This window comes from Schistocerca gregaria, chromosome 2 (genome assembly GCF_023897955.1).
Source record: "Schistocerca gregaria isolate iqSchGreg1 chromosome 2, iqSchGreg1.2, whole genome shotgun sequence".
NCBI classification, from domain to species: Eukaryota; Metazoa; Arthropoda; class Insecta; order Orthoptera; family Acrididae; genus Schistocerca; species Schistocerca gregaria.
This window is the reverse complement of record NC_064921.1, coordinates 361,229,740-361,247,289: the sequence shown is the minus strand read 5'-3', so window position 1 is coordinate 361,247,289 and position 17,550 is coordinate 361,229,740. Positions and strand designations below refer to the sequence as shown.

Sequence of the window (17,550 nt, the reverse complement as noted above, 5' to 3'; positions counted from 1 at the left end):
ATTGAATGAAATTAACTATCATCATGTTAATACACACCACCTACACCTACAAGCCCCTGCAATCACTAGTTACAAACAATAATGGTATGCAACTAGGACCCTCCTTATTTATACAACTGATAGTTTTGCTGGATATAAAACATATTCGGATTTCGACAGTAACATAATGCCATATTTCAAATGGTGTTGTGGTACAATTTGATTGTCACGCTCAAATGTCATACCACTGAGCAGCAACCTGCCAATAGCTTTACTCAACATTGTTTGCTGACGCATCAAATGCTACTATTGAAGCATCTTGATTTCTTACAGCACCTGTGATTGCATATTGGGCCAATTATGACAAGCCACATCAAAAGAATTGGGTATCCAATAATTATTTGTCTTGAACAATCAGAAGTTCTGCAAGCAAGTTAATATACGACACGACCTTTTGCAAAACACCCCCGTCGCCTTCGGATGGCACGTATATTACACAACAATGAGTGATTCACGTCATTATACGTGCTTCATTAATCATATTTTTGGCTGATCAGAAGACAATGAGACACCCACCACAGCGCTCCGAATTTGTGTGATACTGTGCCATCAGTGACTACACAGCAACAGCTAGTATCTGCAAATAAGGGATCAGCCATCACATTCAAAAGGTGAAATATGTAGTACTGCTGACAGTCATACAAAAATAAGGAAACACTTCAGAAACATGTGCTTGAACATAAATGTAGATGTCAGTTAAGCCTGCAATTTGTTCTGTTTTATTTCACCACGTATAACACCTATGTAATGTCCTCGGTATGCTGCTGTGCAGCTGTGAGAGTGTAAGTAGGAGCTAAGTGAATTCAAATACAGGCAAATTGTTAGTACTCGAATGATGGGTGCCTCTTAATCAAGGTAACTTGACACAATTGGTGGTTTACGAGAAACCATACTTACAACACACACAGGGTGAGCGGAACATCAGCCATTAAGTCACAACATGGATAATCACTGAAGAGAATTGTGACAAAAAAATGAGAGAACAACAGGTGCAAATGTCACTGCAGAAAGTAATATCACACAAATGAACTCTGTCAGCACCAAAACTACATGATAGAAGCTCCACAAGCAGGGTGAGTTGGAATTTCAAAACCCCTCATCAGTGACGCAAATACCCAAAACACAAAAACGTGGCACTGAAACCATAAAATATGGAGTACAGAGGAAAGTAATTTGGTCATGTTAGTCTTGTTCCACACTGTTCCTTCTGGCTAATTTGCTTGCCAATAGTGAAACACGGCAGGCTTTCGGTGACAATCTGGGCAACCTTATGATATTTGATGGGCTCACTCTGCAAGGTGACATTACTGCTAAGGATTATGTGACCATTGTGGGTGATCAGGTCCATCCCACAGTACAATGTTTTTCCCCAATGGAGACACTGTGTTCGAAGATGAAACACCCCTATTCACGTAGCTCGCATTGTCCAGGACTGGTTTTGTTTGTACAAGAATGAATTGTCAGATTTGCCCTGGCCACAACAATGACAAGATCTCAATTTGAATGTGCCGCTATTTTCAAGGAGAATGATATAAATTCCCTTGAGAATCGTATAGGATCAGTATTAATCTGTTCTGAGATGGCTCGAAGCTGTTCTCAACATCAACAGGTTTTCTGCACCATATTAGTCATGGTAATGTGTCTTGTTTTTGGTGTTTCCATATTTTGTCTTCCCCCCTGTCATATAAAAACTAGCTTAGCACCCACTGCTTCGATCACACAGACTGCATGGCTTCCAGAGATTTCTTTTTGTGTATTTGTTTAATTGAATTTTTATTTTGTTCAAAAATTGCAATGCGTAAGCTTTTCATGCTAGTTAAGGCCATATAAGCACGGTCTTTTCTGAATGTACTTCTGACCAAAAAGCAATTCTGGTAACAGGAGTCCAAAGTTTTTGTTAAGCATGCCGTTTGCATTCTTATGGAGATATTTCCATAGCAACTTTAATCCCCTGAAAGTATTTCTTTATATCAAACTGAGAAGTGAAATAGCAATTTTCCTAACTGTAGCTTTAAAAGTTTTTTAATATATCAAAAGTTTTCATACCCTATTGCATTTCCTTAGGGTCAAATTTCAGGGAACACTGAAACATACATTTTCTTTCTAACTTATTTCTAACCAAGAAGTCAAATACCTGTCGTCATTGTGACATAGCCTTAAAAGCCCTTTAGAAGTCGTTTAGTAATTACTTATCTTCAAAAAACTTTTACCCCCCTTAGGGGATTAACTTCCAAAAATAGTGACATGCATATGTTTTATTTCTAACAAAGAAGTTAAATACAAATGTTCATTGATTTAGCATAAAAGAAATGCTTTTGTAATTAACAATACCCCAACAAGGCTTCATTAAGTGACATGTTATTGTGTTCAACTGCCAACAGTAAGATCACATAAGGAGAACAGGCACAGCAGCATTTGCTGTGAATTAATTTACTGTTACTATTAACAAAGGGATTAAACTATAAAATCCTTTCCAGAAAGGTCCCAATATCAAGGTTAAGTGTAAATTTTGTATTTAGAGTTAAATCTGTGACAGCCTTATTTCTAGATTCACTCTGTGTTAATCTATAACAAGATTAATGAGGATTAATCACCTTTGTAGCCCCAATCGCTGTTTCAGCAAGTAGATAACCATTCAGTTTAGTATTTGTATCATTTGGCTGAGGCAATGGGAAACAGTATGTAGTTTGCCCATTCCGGGTGCCATTGGCTGCATTTCCAGTGAACTGAACCATTTCATTTTCATCTTGGACCAGTTGCATTTTCTCAGGTTCAGAAGTTTCTGTTATGATTGGAAGGTTTCTTTTCACATCTTCAACTGAGATACTTCGTGATGGTTTGGGGCTTGGATCACGGGAAGATTCTGGTAGAAACAGAAATATATTATATTAAGATACAATCTTATGCACACTATATTTTGAAATTATCACATAATTGCAACAACAACAGAAATAATTCGTCAAGATGAACTAAATCCAAACATAGAACTGAAAAGAAGTAGGAACTATAGCAATTTATGTTCCTTTAATGGAGCTAAACAGCTGTTCAGGATACACTTTATACTCTCAAGGACTTTGAAATCAATAATTTATTATACAGTGTAACACTGTTTACAGATGATAAAAGAATGGACCACACAGAATGACCTAGCCAAGACAGAATTATGTATTCCACAATGCAAGACAATTTTCATTAACAGAATCACCTTAATTCTTTTAAATTAGTGTATTTTGCTCAAGTGTTAGAATTATTTTATTGCTGGGTTACTGCAAAGCAGAATCAAAGTATTTAAGTTGAAAGGTATATGTGAGTAAAAGTGAGCACAGTAAAAGAACCCACATTTTTCTTTTGGAGAGCATCAGCCAACATCATGGGCTTATACCAGTTCTTTGGATGTACCAAAGAATTACTATATATTTTTATGGTAGCCAACATGGCTATTCTTAATAAACTGATATAGTGAAATAAACGGCAAATTTAGTATTAAGTTCCATCAACTGAATTTTTATTATGCCAACGTACTATTTAAAACAGCAGATAAAAATTCTGTTTGATGCCTACCTAAGAATGACTCCATTCCTTCCAAGCTAATTATGTAAGTGTAGACCAGATATGGCTCAAATTCAAAGATACAGTATCGACAGCAATAGATAGATTCATACTGTGTAAGTTAATAAGAGACGGGACTGCTCCACCGTGGTACACTAAACACGTCAGAACACTGTTGCAGAAGCAATGAAAAAAAGCATGCCAAATTCAGAAGAACGCAAAATCCCCAAGACTGGCTAAGTTTCACTGAAGCTCGAAATTTAATGCGGACATCAATGCAAGATGCTTTTAGTAGTTTCCACAATGAAATATTGGCTCAAAACATGGTAGAAAACCAGAAGAGATTCTGGTTGTATGTAAAGAACACAAGTGGCAAAGAAACAGTCAATACAGTCACTGCATGATTAGCAATGGAAATGTTAGCTATGATGGTGCCACTAAAGTGGAGTTGCTAAATACAGTTTTCTGTAATTCCTTCACGAAAGGAGATGAAGTAAATATTCCAGAATTCAAAACCAGAACAGCTGTTAGCATGAGTGACATAAATGTAGATATCTTAGGTGTTGTGAAACAACTCAAATCACTTAAGAAAGGTAAGTCTTCCTGCCCAGATGGTATACCAATCAGGTTCTTCTTTGAGTATGCAGACACAATAGCGCCTTTCTTAGCAATCATTTACAACCGCTCATTTGACGAAAGGTCTGTTCCTAAAGACTGGAAAGTACCACAGATCACACCAATATTCAAGAAGAGAAATAGGAGTAACCCACTGAATTGCAGACTCATATTACTGACCTCAATTTGCAGTAGGATTTTGGAGCATATACTGTAGCCGAACATTATGAATCACCTTGAAGAAAATGACTTATTGATACATAACCAACACAGATTCAGAAAATATTGTTCTTGTGCAACATAGCTAGCTCTTTATTCCCATGAAGTAATGATTGCTGTCGACAATGGATCTCAGATTGATTCCATATTCCTAGATTTTCAGAAGGCTTTTGATACCCTAGCTCTTTATTCCCATGAAGTAATGATTGCTGTCGACAATGGATCTCAAATTGATTCCATATTCCTAGATTTTCAGAAGGCTTTTGATACCCTTCCTCACAAGCGACTATTAATTAAATTGCATACATATGGAGTATCGTCTCAGTTGTGTGACTGGATTCATGATTTCCTCTCAGAGGAGTCACAGTTCGTAGTAGTGACAGATGGTAAATCATCGAGTACAACAGAAGTGATATCTGGCATTCTGCAAGGTAGTGTCATAGGCCCTCTGCTGTTCCTGATTTATATAAATGATCTAGGTAATAATCTAAGCAGCCCCCTTAGATTGTTTGCAGATGACACTGTAATTTACAATGTAATAAAATCATCAGACGGTCAATTCCAATTACAAAATGATCTAGAGAGAATTTCTGTATGGTGCGAAAAGTGGCAATTACCACTAAAAGAAAAGTGTGATGGAATCCACACGGGTATTAAAAGAAATCCGATAAATTTTGGGTATACAATAAATCACACAAATCTAAGGGCTGTCAATTCGACTAAATACCTAGGAAATACAATTACGAGCAACTTAAATTGAAAAGACCACATAGATAACATTGTGAGGAAGGCGAAACAAAGACTGCGCTTTGTTGGCAGAACACTTAGAAGATGCGACAAACCCACTAAAGAGACAGCCTACATTACACTTTTCCATCCTCCGCTGGAATATTGCTGCATGGTATGGTATTGGTACCTAGTAGGATTGGCGGAGGACATCGAAAAAGTTCAAAGAAGGGCATCTCGTTTTGTGTTATTGTGCAATAGGGGTGAGACTGTAACTGATATGACACGCAAGTTGGGGTGGCAGTCACTGAAACAAAGGTCGTTTTCTTTGCAGCGAGATCTATTTACGAAATTTCAATCACCAGCTTTCTCTTCCGAATGCATAAATATTTTGTTGACACCAACCTACGTAAGGAGAAATGATCATCATAACAAAATAAGAGAAATCAGAGCTCAAACAGAAAGATTTAGGTGTTCCTTTCTCCCACACGCCATTTGAGTGTGTAATGGTAGAGAAGTAGTATGAATATAGTTCGTTGAACCCTCTGTCAGGCACTAAGTGTGAATTGCAGAGTAACCATATAGATGTAGACATAGATGTACATTTCAAAGTCACAGCATCATCACGGCTTTTTGTTCTTATGTAAGGACCTTTATTACAATGATGACATAACAACATAACGGAAAGCCCTGATGAAGGTGTGACTCTGAAATGCACTCTGGCAGAATAAAAATGCTTTAAGGACAGTAGATGAAAGTTATTAACAAGTTTTCAATTAACATACATCATTCAAAATTATTTTGGTATTGACAGCAATAAAACAAGTAGTTGATGCAGGGGCACACCATATTTTCAGCCAATCACCCAGAACTTCTAGCCACAGTAAGCACCCACCGTTGCCGAATCTTCACCCTCCATCATTACAACTGCACTATGTTTCAGTTACAAGACACATGGTTTTCTGTGTGGTATGACTATGTTTTAATATCAACTGGTTATGAGTGTTCATTATTTTATTTATTGTTACTATTGATCGTGTGTTTAGTGTGGGACCGATCAGTGTCGGAGGAAAGTTCATCAAATACTGAGAGTGTAACAGTTCAACATCACCCTATTGCCCAGGAAATCACCACCACATTAAAGTCAGCTAGAGAAATGGTGAACACATGGCATGTCTACTTTGATATGAAAAAGATAATGGTTCTCTGCTTCTCTCCATTAGTAAGATGACCAAAGAACTATGGCAAGTTCAATACAAATATAAACATTGTTGTAATGTACTGTTGAAGAAATGTTTAAGGCGTAATCTCCAGGAAAAGAATGTTCACATAAGCAGATTGCTGATTTCAAGTCATTTCCTGGGGATGTAAAATTCATGATGTCCAATATTATGAATGCAGAAAGAAACAGCCAGTGCTTGGAAAATCATTATCTTATATGCATGGTATGGCATTTTTAAGTAAGATATGCGACAAATTTCAATTAAGCGGTATGGCTTGACAAAACATGGCTTTTTCTGGGCACATTCTCAAGCAGGGCTATGAGAATTGCATAAAGGAATAGCTTCACTGACTTCATGCAAGAAAGATGGGTTACTACTGATGCATTCAAGCACCTTGCCACATTCTCTCCTAAACTTTTTTCCTGATTTTTCGACACAAAAGACAGAAGATTATTATAAAAATGATTGATGATATGTATACAGAAAGTTATTTGTAGATTTGTTAAGGCTAAACGTGAAAAAAGCTGTCAACAGTACTGTATCTGGTGATGCTCCTTAGAATTCTGCTGTTGTCAACAAAGGATTACCATTAGTAAACATTCGAGAGGACGGTGATTCAAATCCATCTCCAGCCATCCAGATATAGGTTTTCCATGATTCTCCTAAAAGGGCCCCAACTGATTTCCTTCCCACTCCTTGAAATATTCTGAGCATGTGCTTCATCTCTACTGACCTCAATGTTGATGGGACATTATACCTAGTCTTCCTTCCTTCCTATTTAATATTTTCTTGTCTATAACCATCACATCTTCATGAACCACAGTTCCAACATAAGAAATTTGTGAGGTAACAAAGACATATAGCACACCAAAGAAGCTGTGATGAAACAATGCTGAAATCTGAAAGGAAGCAATTGATGTAGTAAAAGTAAGGCCAAATAAAGCAATTTTGGAGAAGAATATGAAGAAAAAGATCATTTAATTACATAACAACACTAACACTCCAAGTATTTATGACAACAAAAAGAGAGGTCAGTAGAGTACTTCCATTGTCACCACAGAAACAACACTCAAGTGGGTTCAGCTTTATGTTTGGAGTGTGCAATTTACAGTGGTACATGGTTGACTAACAAAATAAGATATTTTTATATTTGTTGCATTAGAGAATAGTGGGTTGATTGGAAAACTTAATAAAATGATGATTATGAATACTAATTATTGGTTACTTGTAAAGAACCCAAATGGACATCAGGAAGCCTCTTTGCATGTGCTAGCAGAGTATTAATGTCCTACCTAGCTCACATTTCCTTGTGTGGAAGCTCCCACAGAGTTCCAGTTCTGGGCAAATAAAATATTACATCAGTTCTCCACATATTATTACACATTGTTGTAGTAAATGAAACAAATGAAAACATAGTTCAGCTCTTACAGAACTAACTAATTTCATTTCAGTCTCTGTGCAGTGAATAGTGCAAAGTTAAGTTTTTAAGTCATGAACATGTACCCCGAGGGAAACAGCTGTACCCTATGCTGCCATCTGCTCCTATCAAAGAGTCAATCATTAAAAATTTTGAACAAAGTACAATGTCTATTAATTTTTCAAAACAATTTTGATTTTTTGTATCAAATAAAACATTGAACTTGGTGAAGGTAAGTCATCAAGGTGACTACCAAAGTTTGTGTGAATTGTTTCTCTGTGATTATTTACACTTAAAAGAATAGGCTGATTAACATGCAGCCACTACTGAATACCAGTTAGAATATTGCCCTTTCATGTTGGAGACATAAAATTATTGATGACAAAGAATGGAAAACAGTCTACCAGTTGAATGGCGTACAAACTCATTCTTCCTATAAAACAAATTTTGTACCATACCAACGCACTGACACAAATCAGCACACATATATCAAGAAACCTTAACGCAGTTACTGTACTTAATCTGAAGCCCAAAGCATACAAGCATTCATTTACGGCCACAATTTTGTCTACAGATAACAAATCAAAATTAAGGCAGAAATAAAACTTACTACTGAAGGAGATACATGATGAATTGTGATTTTATTTCGATGTTGGAAAATATGTTTTGCCTTTTTAGTGTAGCAAAATCAAATACAAAGGATGTGAAGTAACAGATGAAATTATCATGCAGCAAAGTTCCTCCTCAGGCAGTTTTTACTTACTTTTTTGTTTCTTTTAAGCAATGTGATTCGGACACAGCCATGCACATCACAGTATGTAGCACAGTAGGCATATGAAGCTACTAGCAATAGCTCCCAACAGATTAACAACAAGAACAACAACAACAACAACAACACTCAACAAAACATACACATTTTGTGACAAGTATTAGTATATCCAAATATCTTTAAAAATTTGATGCTGTGTTCCGTATTTCTGTCATGTTTTGCTTCTGTTAGGATCTCCCCTCAATGAGCTAATGGAATGAACAATGCAATTAATTTAATAATGACCATTTAACATCTTGCCACTAAAGCAGCAACTTTTTACTGGTGAGCATCTCTTCAATTCAACAGTTTAACATGTTCAGCTATGTAAGTTGGAGCACTACTACTTCCAACAAGCAATGTTGTAAAATGTGAGTATTAGTATTTTCTTCAACAAAATACAATAGAATCAGAAATATAATTTCAGTTCTTTGGCACAACTACAAGAAGAAATTTAAAAATAAACAACCCTTTTTATTTAGAATTAAGTAAATGCAAACTCATTCATTAGGAGGATGCTAGTGATGCTGAGCTGATCTACAAAATAAATACTTTGCAAAATGCTTGCATGATCCATTCTCAAGTATTGCTTTTCTTATTGTGATCCATATTAGGTCCAATTGAGTGATTTGTTGTAAGTTAAACTGGTTAGTAGTGAAACATTACAGAATCAAGTAAACTGATAGGTTACACTGCAAGAAATGTATAGTGAAGAAAATGAAGGGGTGGTCTTAAAAATTTGTAAATCCATCTTTGAAGAAGATGCTACTTATTCTCCCACAGATGTAATGACTAGAGATTAAATCAGAAACATGAGACCACATAAATGCAACTTTTCCTTCCTCCCAACATTTGTGAATGAAGTTTAAGGGAGAGGGAAGAAGGGCATTACAAAAACTGACAGAAGTATGAATGAAATACATTTTAACTTCTATTTGCTTAAGCTTCTTTCACCTACTTGTTACAGAAGAAAAGGTCAACAATGCAGAAATGCCTGAACGATGCATGAGAATTTATTTTTTTATAACACAGTTAGTGTGTAAGAAATAAAGTGGAAAAAACTGAAAGCCAATGCAATAAACTGCACACAGACCTTGCACAGCGAAAATTTCTCACTGAACTCTCATTCCTAATTTTTGACGGGGCCAAGGTGGATATAAGAAATAGTTGTAACACATTTCCTTCATCTGTGAAGCAGAATGTATACATTGTTGTGTCAGTATTATCATGTGTTCTTCATTTGGTTCACTTTTCAGCAGCACAACATGAATTACTGACACATCATACATTACTGCTCAATACTGTCTTCATTAAACTAACTTGATTATAACATTAACATATGGAAATTACACTCCAGTTTTCCTTTATTAATTTTATAATTATCTTATCATATAGAGAATGAATTCATCCTTTTTCTTACCAAGACTTAATTTTGATTGACTAGCTGTGGGAAACACTTCAATGGGCCATACAAAACACAAAATGGACAATAGTAGCCTCTGTTTCTATTGATCCCTGCATTGAACACATCAACAGCACAGTGAAGGATTTTACCTGCAATTTGTGGAGCAGGTAGTCAAGGCCCAAGGTGTTTCGGTGATGTTTTGGAGATGGTCTTTGCACCAGGGCTTTGATCCACTCATTCAGGTTAATGTGAACATAAACCACTATCTTTTATTTCAACATTCTTGCTGACTGTTGCGCTTTCTTCTAAATGTTCATAACGATTGCTCTGTGGACACTCCTATCTTCGAAGATAACAACAGCTGCGTTAAAAGGTTTTCTGACAAACATGCTGGCACCACACTGTACCTTGAATGACTCTTCTTAAATTATCTATATTCATCCCATCCATGTGCCTGGGACCATTTGGAACAGTAGATGAACAGCAAAGGACTTGGAATAGCAGTTAAACGGAATGGACAGTGTCTTGAAAGGAGGATATAATATGAACATCAACAAAAGCAAAATGAGGATAATGGAATGTAGTTGAATTAAGTCTGGCGATGCTGAGGGAATTAGATTAGGAATGTTTAAGCAGTAAAGGAGTTTTGCTATTTGGGGAGCAAAATAACTGATGATGGTCAAAGTAGAGACTATATAAAATGTAGACTGGCTGTGGCAACGGAAGCGTTTCTGAAGAAGAGAAATTTGTTAACATCGAGTATAGGTTTGTGTGTCAGGAAGTCATTTCTGAAAGTACTTGTATGGAATGTAGCGATGTATAAAAGTGAAATGTGGATGATAAATAGTTTGGACAAGGAGAGAATAGAAGCTTTCGAAATGTGGTGCTACTGAAGAATGCTGGAAGATTAGATGGATATATCACAAAACTAATGAGGAGGTATTGAACAGAATTGGGGAGAAGAGGAGTTTGTGGCACAACTTGACAAGAAGAAGGGACCGGTTGGTAGAGCATGTTCTGAGGCATCAAGGGATCACAAATTTAGCATTGTAGGGCAAAATACATAGAGGGAGACCAAGAGATGAATACACTACAGAGATTCAGAAGGATGTGGGCTGCACTAAGTACTGGGAGATCAAGAAGCTTGCACAGGATAGAGTAGCATGGAGAGCTGCATCAAACCAGTCTGAAGAAGACGACGACGACAATGGCATCTCATCAATGAGTGGCTTCGGCTGGGTATGTCATACCTACAAAAACTTTTGGACCCTGCTCCACGCCAAATGCTGTGTCCTGGGCTTGAATAATTTCTTTGTTCAGTCTGCTTGTAATAATAAATAGGCAAAGACTAAATCTGGTTAGATGCACACAGCAAGTAATTAAGCTAGAGCCTATAGGAGCAGCACCTAGTACTACTACTCATTTTATTGATTGCAAGATAACTTCTGAAAATGTGGTGTCAGGAGAAAGGAAAAATATGTGATGTACTATGAAAGAGTTTTTTGTGCAGGTTACAGTTACCTACAGAATAACACTGTCTACAAGCACAGACAACAAGCACACCCTGAACTTCTGGCTTGCTTAGTGCTGAGACCCCTATTACACTTCGTGCTCTGAAGGTGATTCAACACTCATTGAGTCGCAATGACTTAAGATTGCAGCTGACATACATTGTTAGAATTGAAAGGTTGTCACAGGATAAGCTTTTCTTTGTTCATTGCCTGGATCACAAGGAAGGTATATAAATCTACATACTACAACCTAAAATGGCACACTATTAGTTGGAGTGGTGAATGTGTGAAATACATTGATGTGTGGCATCTGCAGCACTTATCAGTCACAGCTGTACAAGATTTACACAGGAAAATGGAGCACAATTTGGCTACTTTAATCACGTACAGCTATTTGTGGAGCCAAAATGGCACTACAAAACCTTACAGCTTTCAGTGTTTCAGAGAAACAAAGGTGAACAATAATACAACTCCATCTAAATACCCCATAAGGAGACACCTGACAAAAAAACAGTCAAGCAACTGCTATACTAAATTAAACAGTGGAAAGTGGTCTGCAAATGATCTGCACAATTTGATTAATTTCACAAATTCTTCATAATGAAATGCATTTCCAAGTGCTACAAACACTGGAGAAGTAAAGAACACAAAGAGTTAATGGCAAGGAAAAAACTATTTTCATCGCAGCACCAGTTTAGGCAGTCTGCATAAGCTTAACATTGGTTCACTCTGTCTCAGTCAGATCTCATATTCCAGCTTTGATGGGATAGTTCAAGGGTGAGAAATTTGGACACACCACCCTCAAGATGTTGAGAGCAGCAAGCATGGGGAAAGGGTGACTCCAATGTGTATCAATCACAGAATAAAATATTTTAGTCGATTAGTATACACTATTTGTTTAGATATCATGCAACCTAGTGTGAGGATTGCCAATTTTTCATAGATGAAGAAATAAATCAAGAGTTGAAGGTACCTAGGAGCATTTCCTATGGCTAAGTTAGATAGTTATATAAACCATTACTGTCTCCAGCATTTAGATCTCCATCCACAGGAAAACAAGTGCAAAGTCAGGAACAAAAACAGACACTGAAAGCAGAAGGCAGTTCAAACAATTACACTTTATGTGCATTTTTAAGGTGGTAGGTGACATACATTGTTAAAATTTTATCTTCTAGGTCATAAGACACCAATTTTGTCTGATGCAGATTCTACTTTGGAAGATGCAAAATGTATAGTCTGATCAACAGAACCTCCTTCAATTACAGATGTCTATCCACCACATTCCCTCCCACGACAAAATGAGAATAAAGAAAAATCTCATCAATAAATGACTTTCTGCTCCAGCAAACACAAATGCTTCCTGGATGAATGCTGTAAAATTAGATTTTAACATAACTGAGATCACTGTGCTCTCCTCTGCAAGAGAGGGTTTGATATCGACATGATAGATTACTAGAGAAACGTTAACCACAGCTCACAAATAACTTTGTAAATGATGCTTTATGCCTCACTTCTCTCCAGTAATCTAAAAGCAGTCACGACATCAGTGTACGAGTCTCAAAAGATTACCATATATTCACAATACATGTTAGTTACTGCTACTGTAGTCTCACTGACATCATCATCATACATCTCACCAACAGATGCTTTTTAGTAGGGAAGTGCTATTGGACTGTTACTACTAGCTGAAGAGAGCCTCACATTATCACAAAAATTCTACCATCCCATTTCATAGAATACTTTTTTGTATCAAGAAGGCTGTCCTTAGCTTTGCACTGTGTGACCTGCCCTATATTTTGAGCTGCCATGTCACTAAAATTTCTAATCACTGTTGAAGAAAAAGTAACACATACCTGATACTATTTCAATTTTACCCACTTGACAATAGTATATTAAAGTGGAGATTTGGTTTTGAGAGTCTTTGACAGCTGGCAGCCAATTGCTCAACTGTCGGTTCTCTGCAGGTCTTCCTGTAGTTAGCAATAGTTTTCTGGCATTGCAGCCTCTTTATAGACAACAGCAGTGTTCACAAACAGCCTCACAGAGCTTCCAACATTCCAGTTACATGGCTTTTTTTTCCATTCACACAGAATTTACACTTTGTCTTTACCTTGTTGGACTTATGCTTCAGTTTCATTGCAAGCAATTCAAAGTTTTTCACTCACAGGATACCAGCTAATGCACAGAATTAAGTGTGCCAGCTGAGAAATCCAGGAAATTGGAAATTATGTTTACACAGTACTGCTTATTCAATGTTGACATCAATTGATTTCAGTGCTCTCTGATCTTCATACCATTCCTTATTGCAACCCCCCCCCCCCCACCCACCCACCCCCCACTCCACCGCCGCCACCACCACCACCACCACCACCACCACCACCACCACCTTTGAGCTTGCTCATTTATACTTTACTCACTTCATTTGTTAACTAATATCATACCTTTGTGTTTTTTATTTACTTCTATGGTCTGGGTGACAATCAAAACAATAACAGTAGCAGCAGCCAGTTATAAATAAACATTAGCAGATGAAAACAGCACAATGGCAACTTTTATTGAGCTTCTTCACATGCATATTTATGAAAGGCGTGTCTACTTACCAACATGCCGAAATGGTAAATATTCCATTAGAGCTGTTGTAAAAATTTTCAAACATGTTCAAAGGCTACTTTTTGGATCTTCTGAATTGTTCTCTTTTCGAAAGTGTGTGAAATACACATGCTAAGAAAAAGGATGTGTACAGGTGGTGGTGAGAAGGAAAAGTCATTCCAAAGAATCATCGAGAAATACACATGGTGCAAGGGAGGAGTCTTAATGGCAGTAACTCAGCAGGTGAAATTCAAACTGCACAGAATTAATGAGTTGTCAATAATCAGTAGGGCAAATATAGCAAGGACAAATTACAGTGGTAATCAAGAGAGGGGGGGGGGGGGTATAAAAATTATAGAAACTGGTAACACACAGATGGACAAATAGAGGGAAATATTTGATTAATATCTATTCCAAGTGAAAGGTGAAGTACTGAGAACATCGTTGTTGACAAATGATGTTATTACTGAAACATGTATGAAAGCACTACTGGATTGTTCCCTCAAATGTTCAGCATCAACAGATTTTATACTCCTCTTTTACAAATTCATGTCTGGCCATTTACATTATTTGATGTTATAGCCATCATCATAATATAAAATTTGTATTTCAGCATAATTTCTGTAATAACGAAGTGAACTGATCAAACCAACATTACTGCCCTCCCAGTAAAATGGGACTACCATCCTTTTCTGTTTCCTTGGTGCAAAATTTCCAGTCGTGGAACTAGGTAACTTAAAGGAACTAAGAACTTGAATTTCAAGTTACTTTTAATGTTATGTATTAGCATAAATAAAATAAAGCTCACTATAATGACATTTGGGAACAAATAGTCCATACTCTCAATATTAATATCTTCTTGCCAAACATATTCTACAGCAAAGGGCTGATACATGGCTCATTATTCTCCCATTACAGACCATATGTCTCGTCTTGCAGGAATAGTTTCTGTAATCTAAAAATGGAAGGTTAACCTAAATCATATCACAAGAAGTCAACACTGATAATGCTCTTTCTGTTCTTCTGTTTTCATCCACCTTTCAGTCCCACTTTTAACCCTATCCCTGACTACTTCCATCACTATAAACTATTGCCTATACTGCAGAATTTGTGTTATGGTTGTTACATTCTTCGAATGCTTCTAGCGTTTATTCTGTAATTAGGTTGTTACTTCTGACAGAGGGTCTCCACTAGGCTCCTACAGCTCTTACTATTTAAAACATATTTGGTTTCCCTGTTCACTGTTTAGTTCCCACTGATTGAACGACCATATCCAGAAGGTGTGTGTGCCAACTCCATATACACAGCACCACTTATTCTAGTTTTGGACATCAAATGTAAATGATCTCATGCTTTAATATAACTTATTTAACTTCAGTGTACATATTTGGTGTTAAGTTTTATAGTCTCATTTAGAAATATAGGCTGAAGTTCTCTGTATATTTCAGCTGTACATTGTTTACTACAATTACGTACATTAAAGAAAGGCAGGACCTTCCATTACCACCCATTTTTTGTGATTTTAGTTTCCAAATATTTTGATAGTGGATTATGACAGTGTCATCCAGCTTTTAACTTCTAAAAGGCAGCCGATGTTGGTAGATCGCTTAGCCAGTTCACCATAGGAATAGAGCAAATTGTTCTATTTGTTAATACTGGTATATAGCCTCTGCCATTTTCCGATAAACACTGGTGTAGAAAGTAGTGTATCATGCTTCATATATGTTTGTCAAAGATTAGCAGTACAAAGAAGAGAACTATTTAAATGTGCGTATCTGAGATCAATTAGCTATTAAGCTATACCTCCTGCAAGCACTGGATAGTGAATACATGTGTTAGCAACAATGGATAAAATCTTGTTACAGACTAGAAACCAAAGCATTAATTTTTTTAAGTGCACGCCCAGTATATTTCACAATGTGGTATCAAATAGAAAGTTAATAAGACCATGGTAAGCATTAGTATTTCCATACATATGCAAATTTATCATTGTGGCAATAACAAGCAAAAGATTTCTCCAGGTTGTTATACACTGCAAGTCACATTGTGCCAACTTCCCTGCCAGCATTACTGATAAGAGCAGTCAAATCAACTCTTGCAAAAGACATCAAATGTCAATGTTCCATCACATTTTAATTACCTGTCGAATCACCAAATGTAAAACTCACGCCACGACCTTTGTCTATACGCATCTGCTCTGCAACATACAAGCGATAAACATCACAACTAAGAGAACAAAAATAATTTATATAAATTAAAATCTGAGTAACTCAAATGTTAGCTTTTCTGTAACTAAGTTACAAGCAGCAAAATTAAAGTGAATTAATGGTTAACATAAGTTACAATGCCTAGTATCAGTGAATTCTCAATTGTTGTCAAACAATTATAGTTATTTATCAACACTACAGATTATATGCAGCAGTAAATATAAACCAAAACAAAAGAAATATGTTTAAAATATGAATGATTTAGTAGAGAAACTATAAACTGAAATAAAAAATAAAGTGTGCTTAAAATGTGAAAGATCTAGCAGACAGCTCTTTTCACAATAAACTATGAGGAACTAATCACCTGTTGTAACTGATAATGCTGGACTGAACTATAATATATCTGATTTTAAACATCTTTCACTAATCTGACTGGTCCAGTATGAATGAGATTTATTGCTGTTGAAAATCAATAAACATTCCCTTGTCTGTCTCCCAACACCTCTCCTCCTAGGGTCCATTTTCAAGAACTTACAGATTTATCAAGTCCACCCAGTTGAAGAAACTTACCAAATTTTAGCAATCTGTGTTAAATAAACATTGAATAAACAGAACCGATAATGTGAAAGTTTCAACTGCTTACAATCTTAGTAATTGACAATATAGTAAGTAATATAGCAGAAGGCCTCTTGTCAGCAAAAGCACAAATTTCTGGGCACAATCAATATGCACATAATCAATACTATCCAGTCTACAGCCTACATTGAAAACTTTTGGCATACATGAAATACCATTGCAGAAGGCTAACTATTGCTAGTTTGAGCTATATAACTCCATGCATCAACAGTAATTGTTGAATATTATGTATCAGAATTGATTTTAGTTTGACAGGTATTGTCTTTCATTGTTTTGCAATTAAACACTAAAAAAGTAATATATTTAATAATTTATTAAAATCATGTTTAACTAGTAAAACATTAATGCAAAACATTTGTTGAACCGCAAAAGGGCACTTCCAAAAACAAAACACGAGCGACTTTTTTGTGTTTGTTACTACCATTTTCATTTTCAAAACGGTGTATTCATGAGGACCATGTTGTCTACTTCATCAGTTTTCTCTTGAAATCAGTATATTAAAATTTTGATTTGTTCCTAATGCCTCAGTCACCTCCACCAGTATCATGTATGCTTTGAGTGCCCCATTTATCTTCCTTGTGATTAGGCATTTCAATAGTTTATTGA

The 17,550-nt window shown here is 36.3% G+C and overlaps 1 protein-coding gene across 8 annotated transcripts in view; it reads right to left on the bottom strand.

The window, feature by feature from the left end:
- Positions 1 to 17,550, bottom strand: part of LOC126337072 (sodium-dependent phosphate transporter 1) — a 267,042-nt gene that overhangs the window by 20,063 nt on the left and 229,429 nt on the right. For 4 of the 8 annotated variants that reach the window (XM_050001410.1, XM_050001412.1, XM_050001411.1 and 1 more), the window contains exons 9-10: positions 16,242 to 16,298; positions 2,634 to 2,902 (exon numbers count right to left, since the gene is read on the bottom strand). In XM_050001410.1, coding sequence (XP_049857367.1) covers positions 2,634 to 2,902; positions 16,242 to 16,298 — 326 coding nt within the window. The remainder of the gene's footprint in view (positions 1 to 2,633; positions 2,903 to 16,241; positions 16,299 to 17,550) is intronic. The other 4 variants (XM_050001415.1, XM_050001416.1, XM_050001414.1 and 1 more) reach the window with 1 other exon arrangement.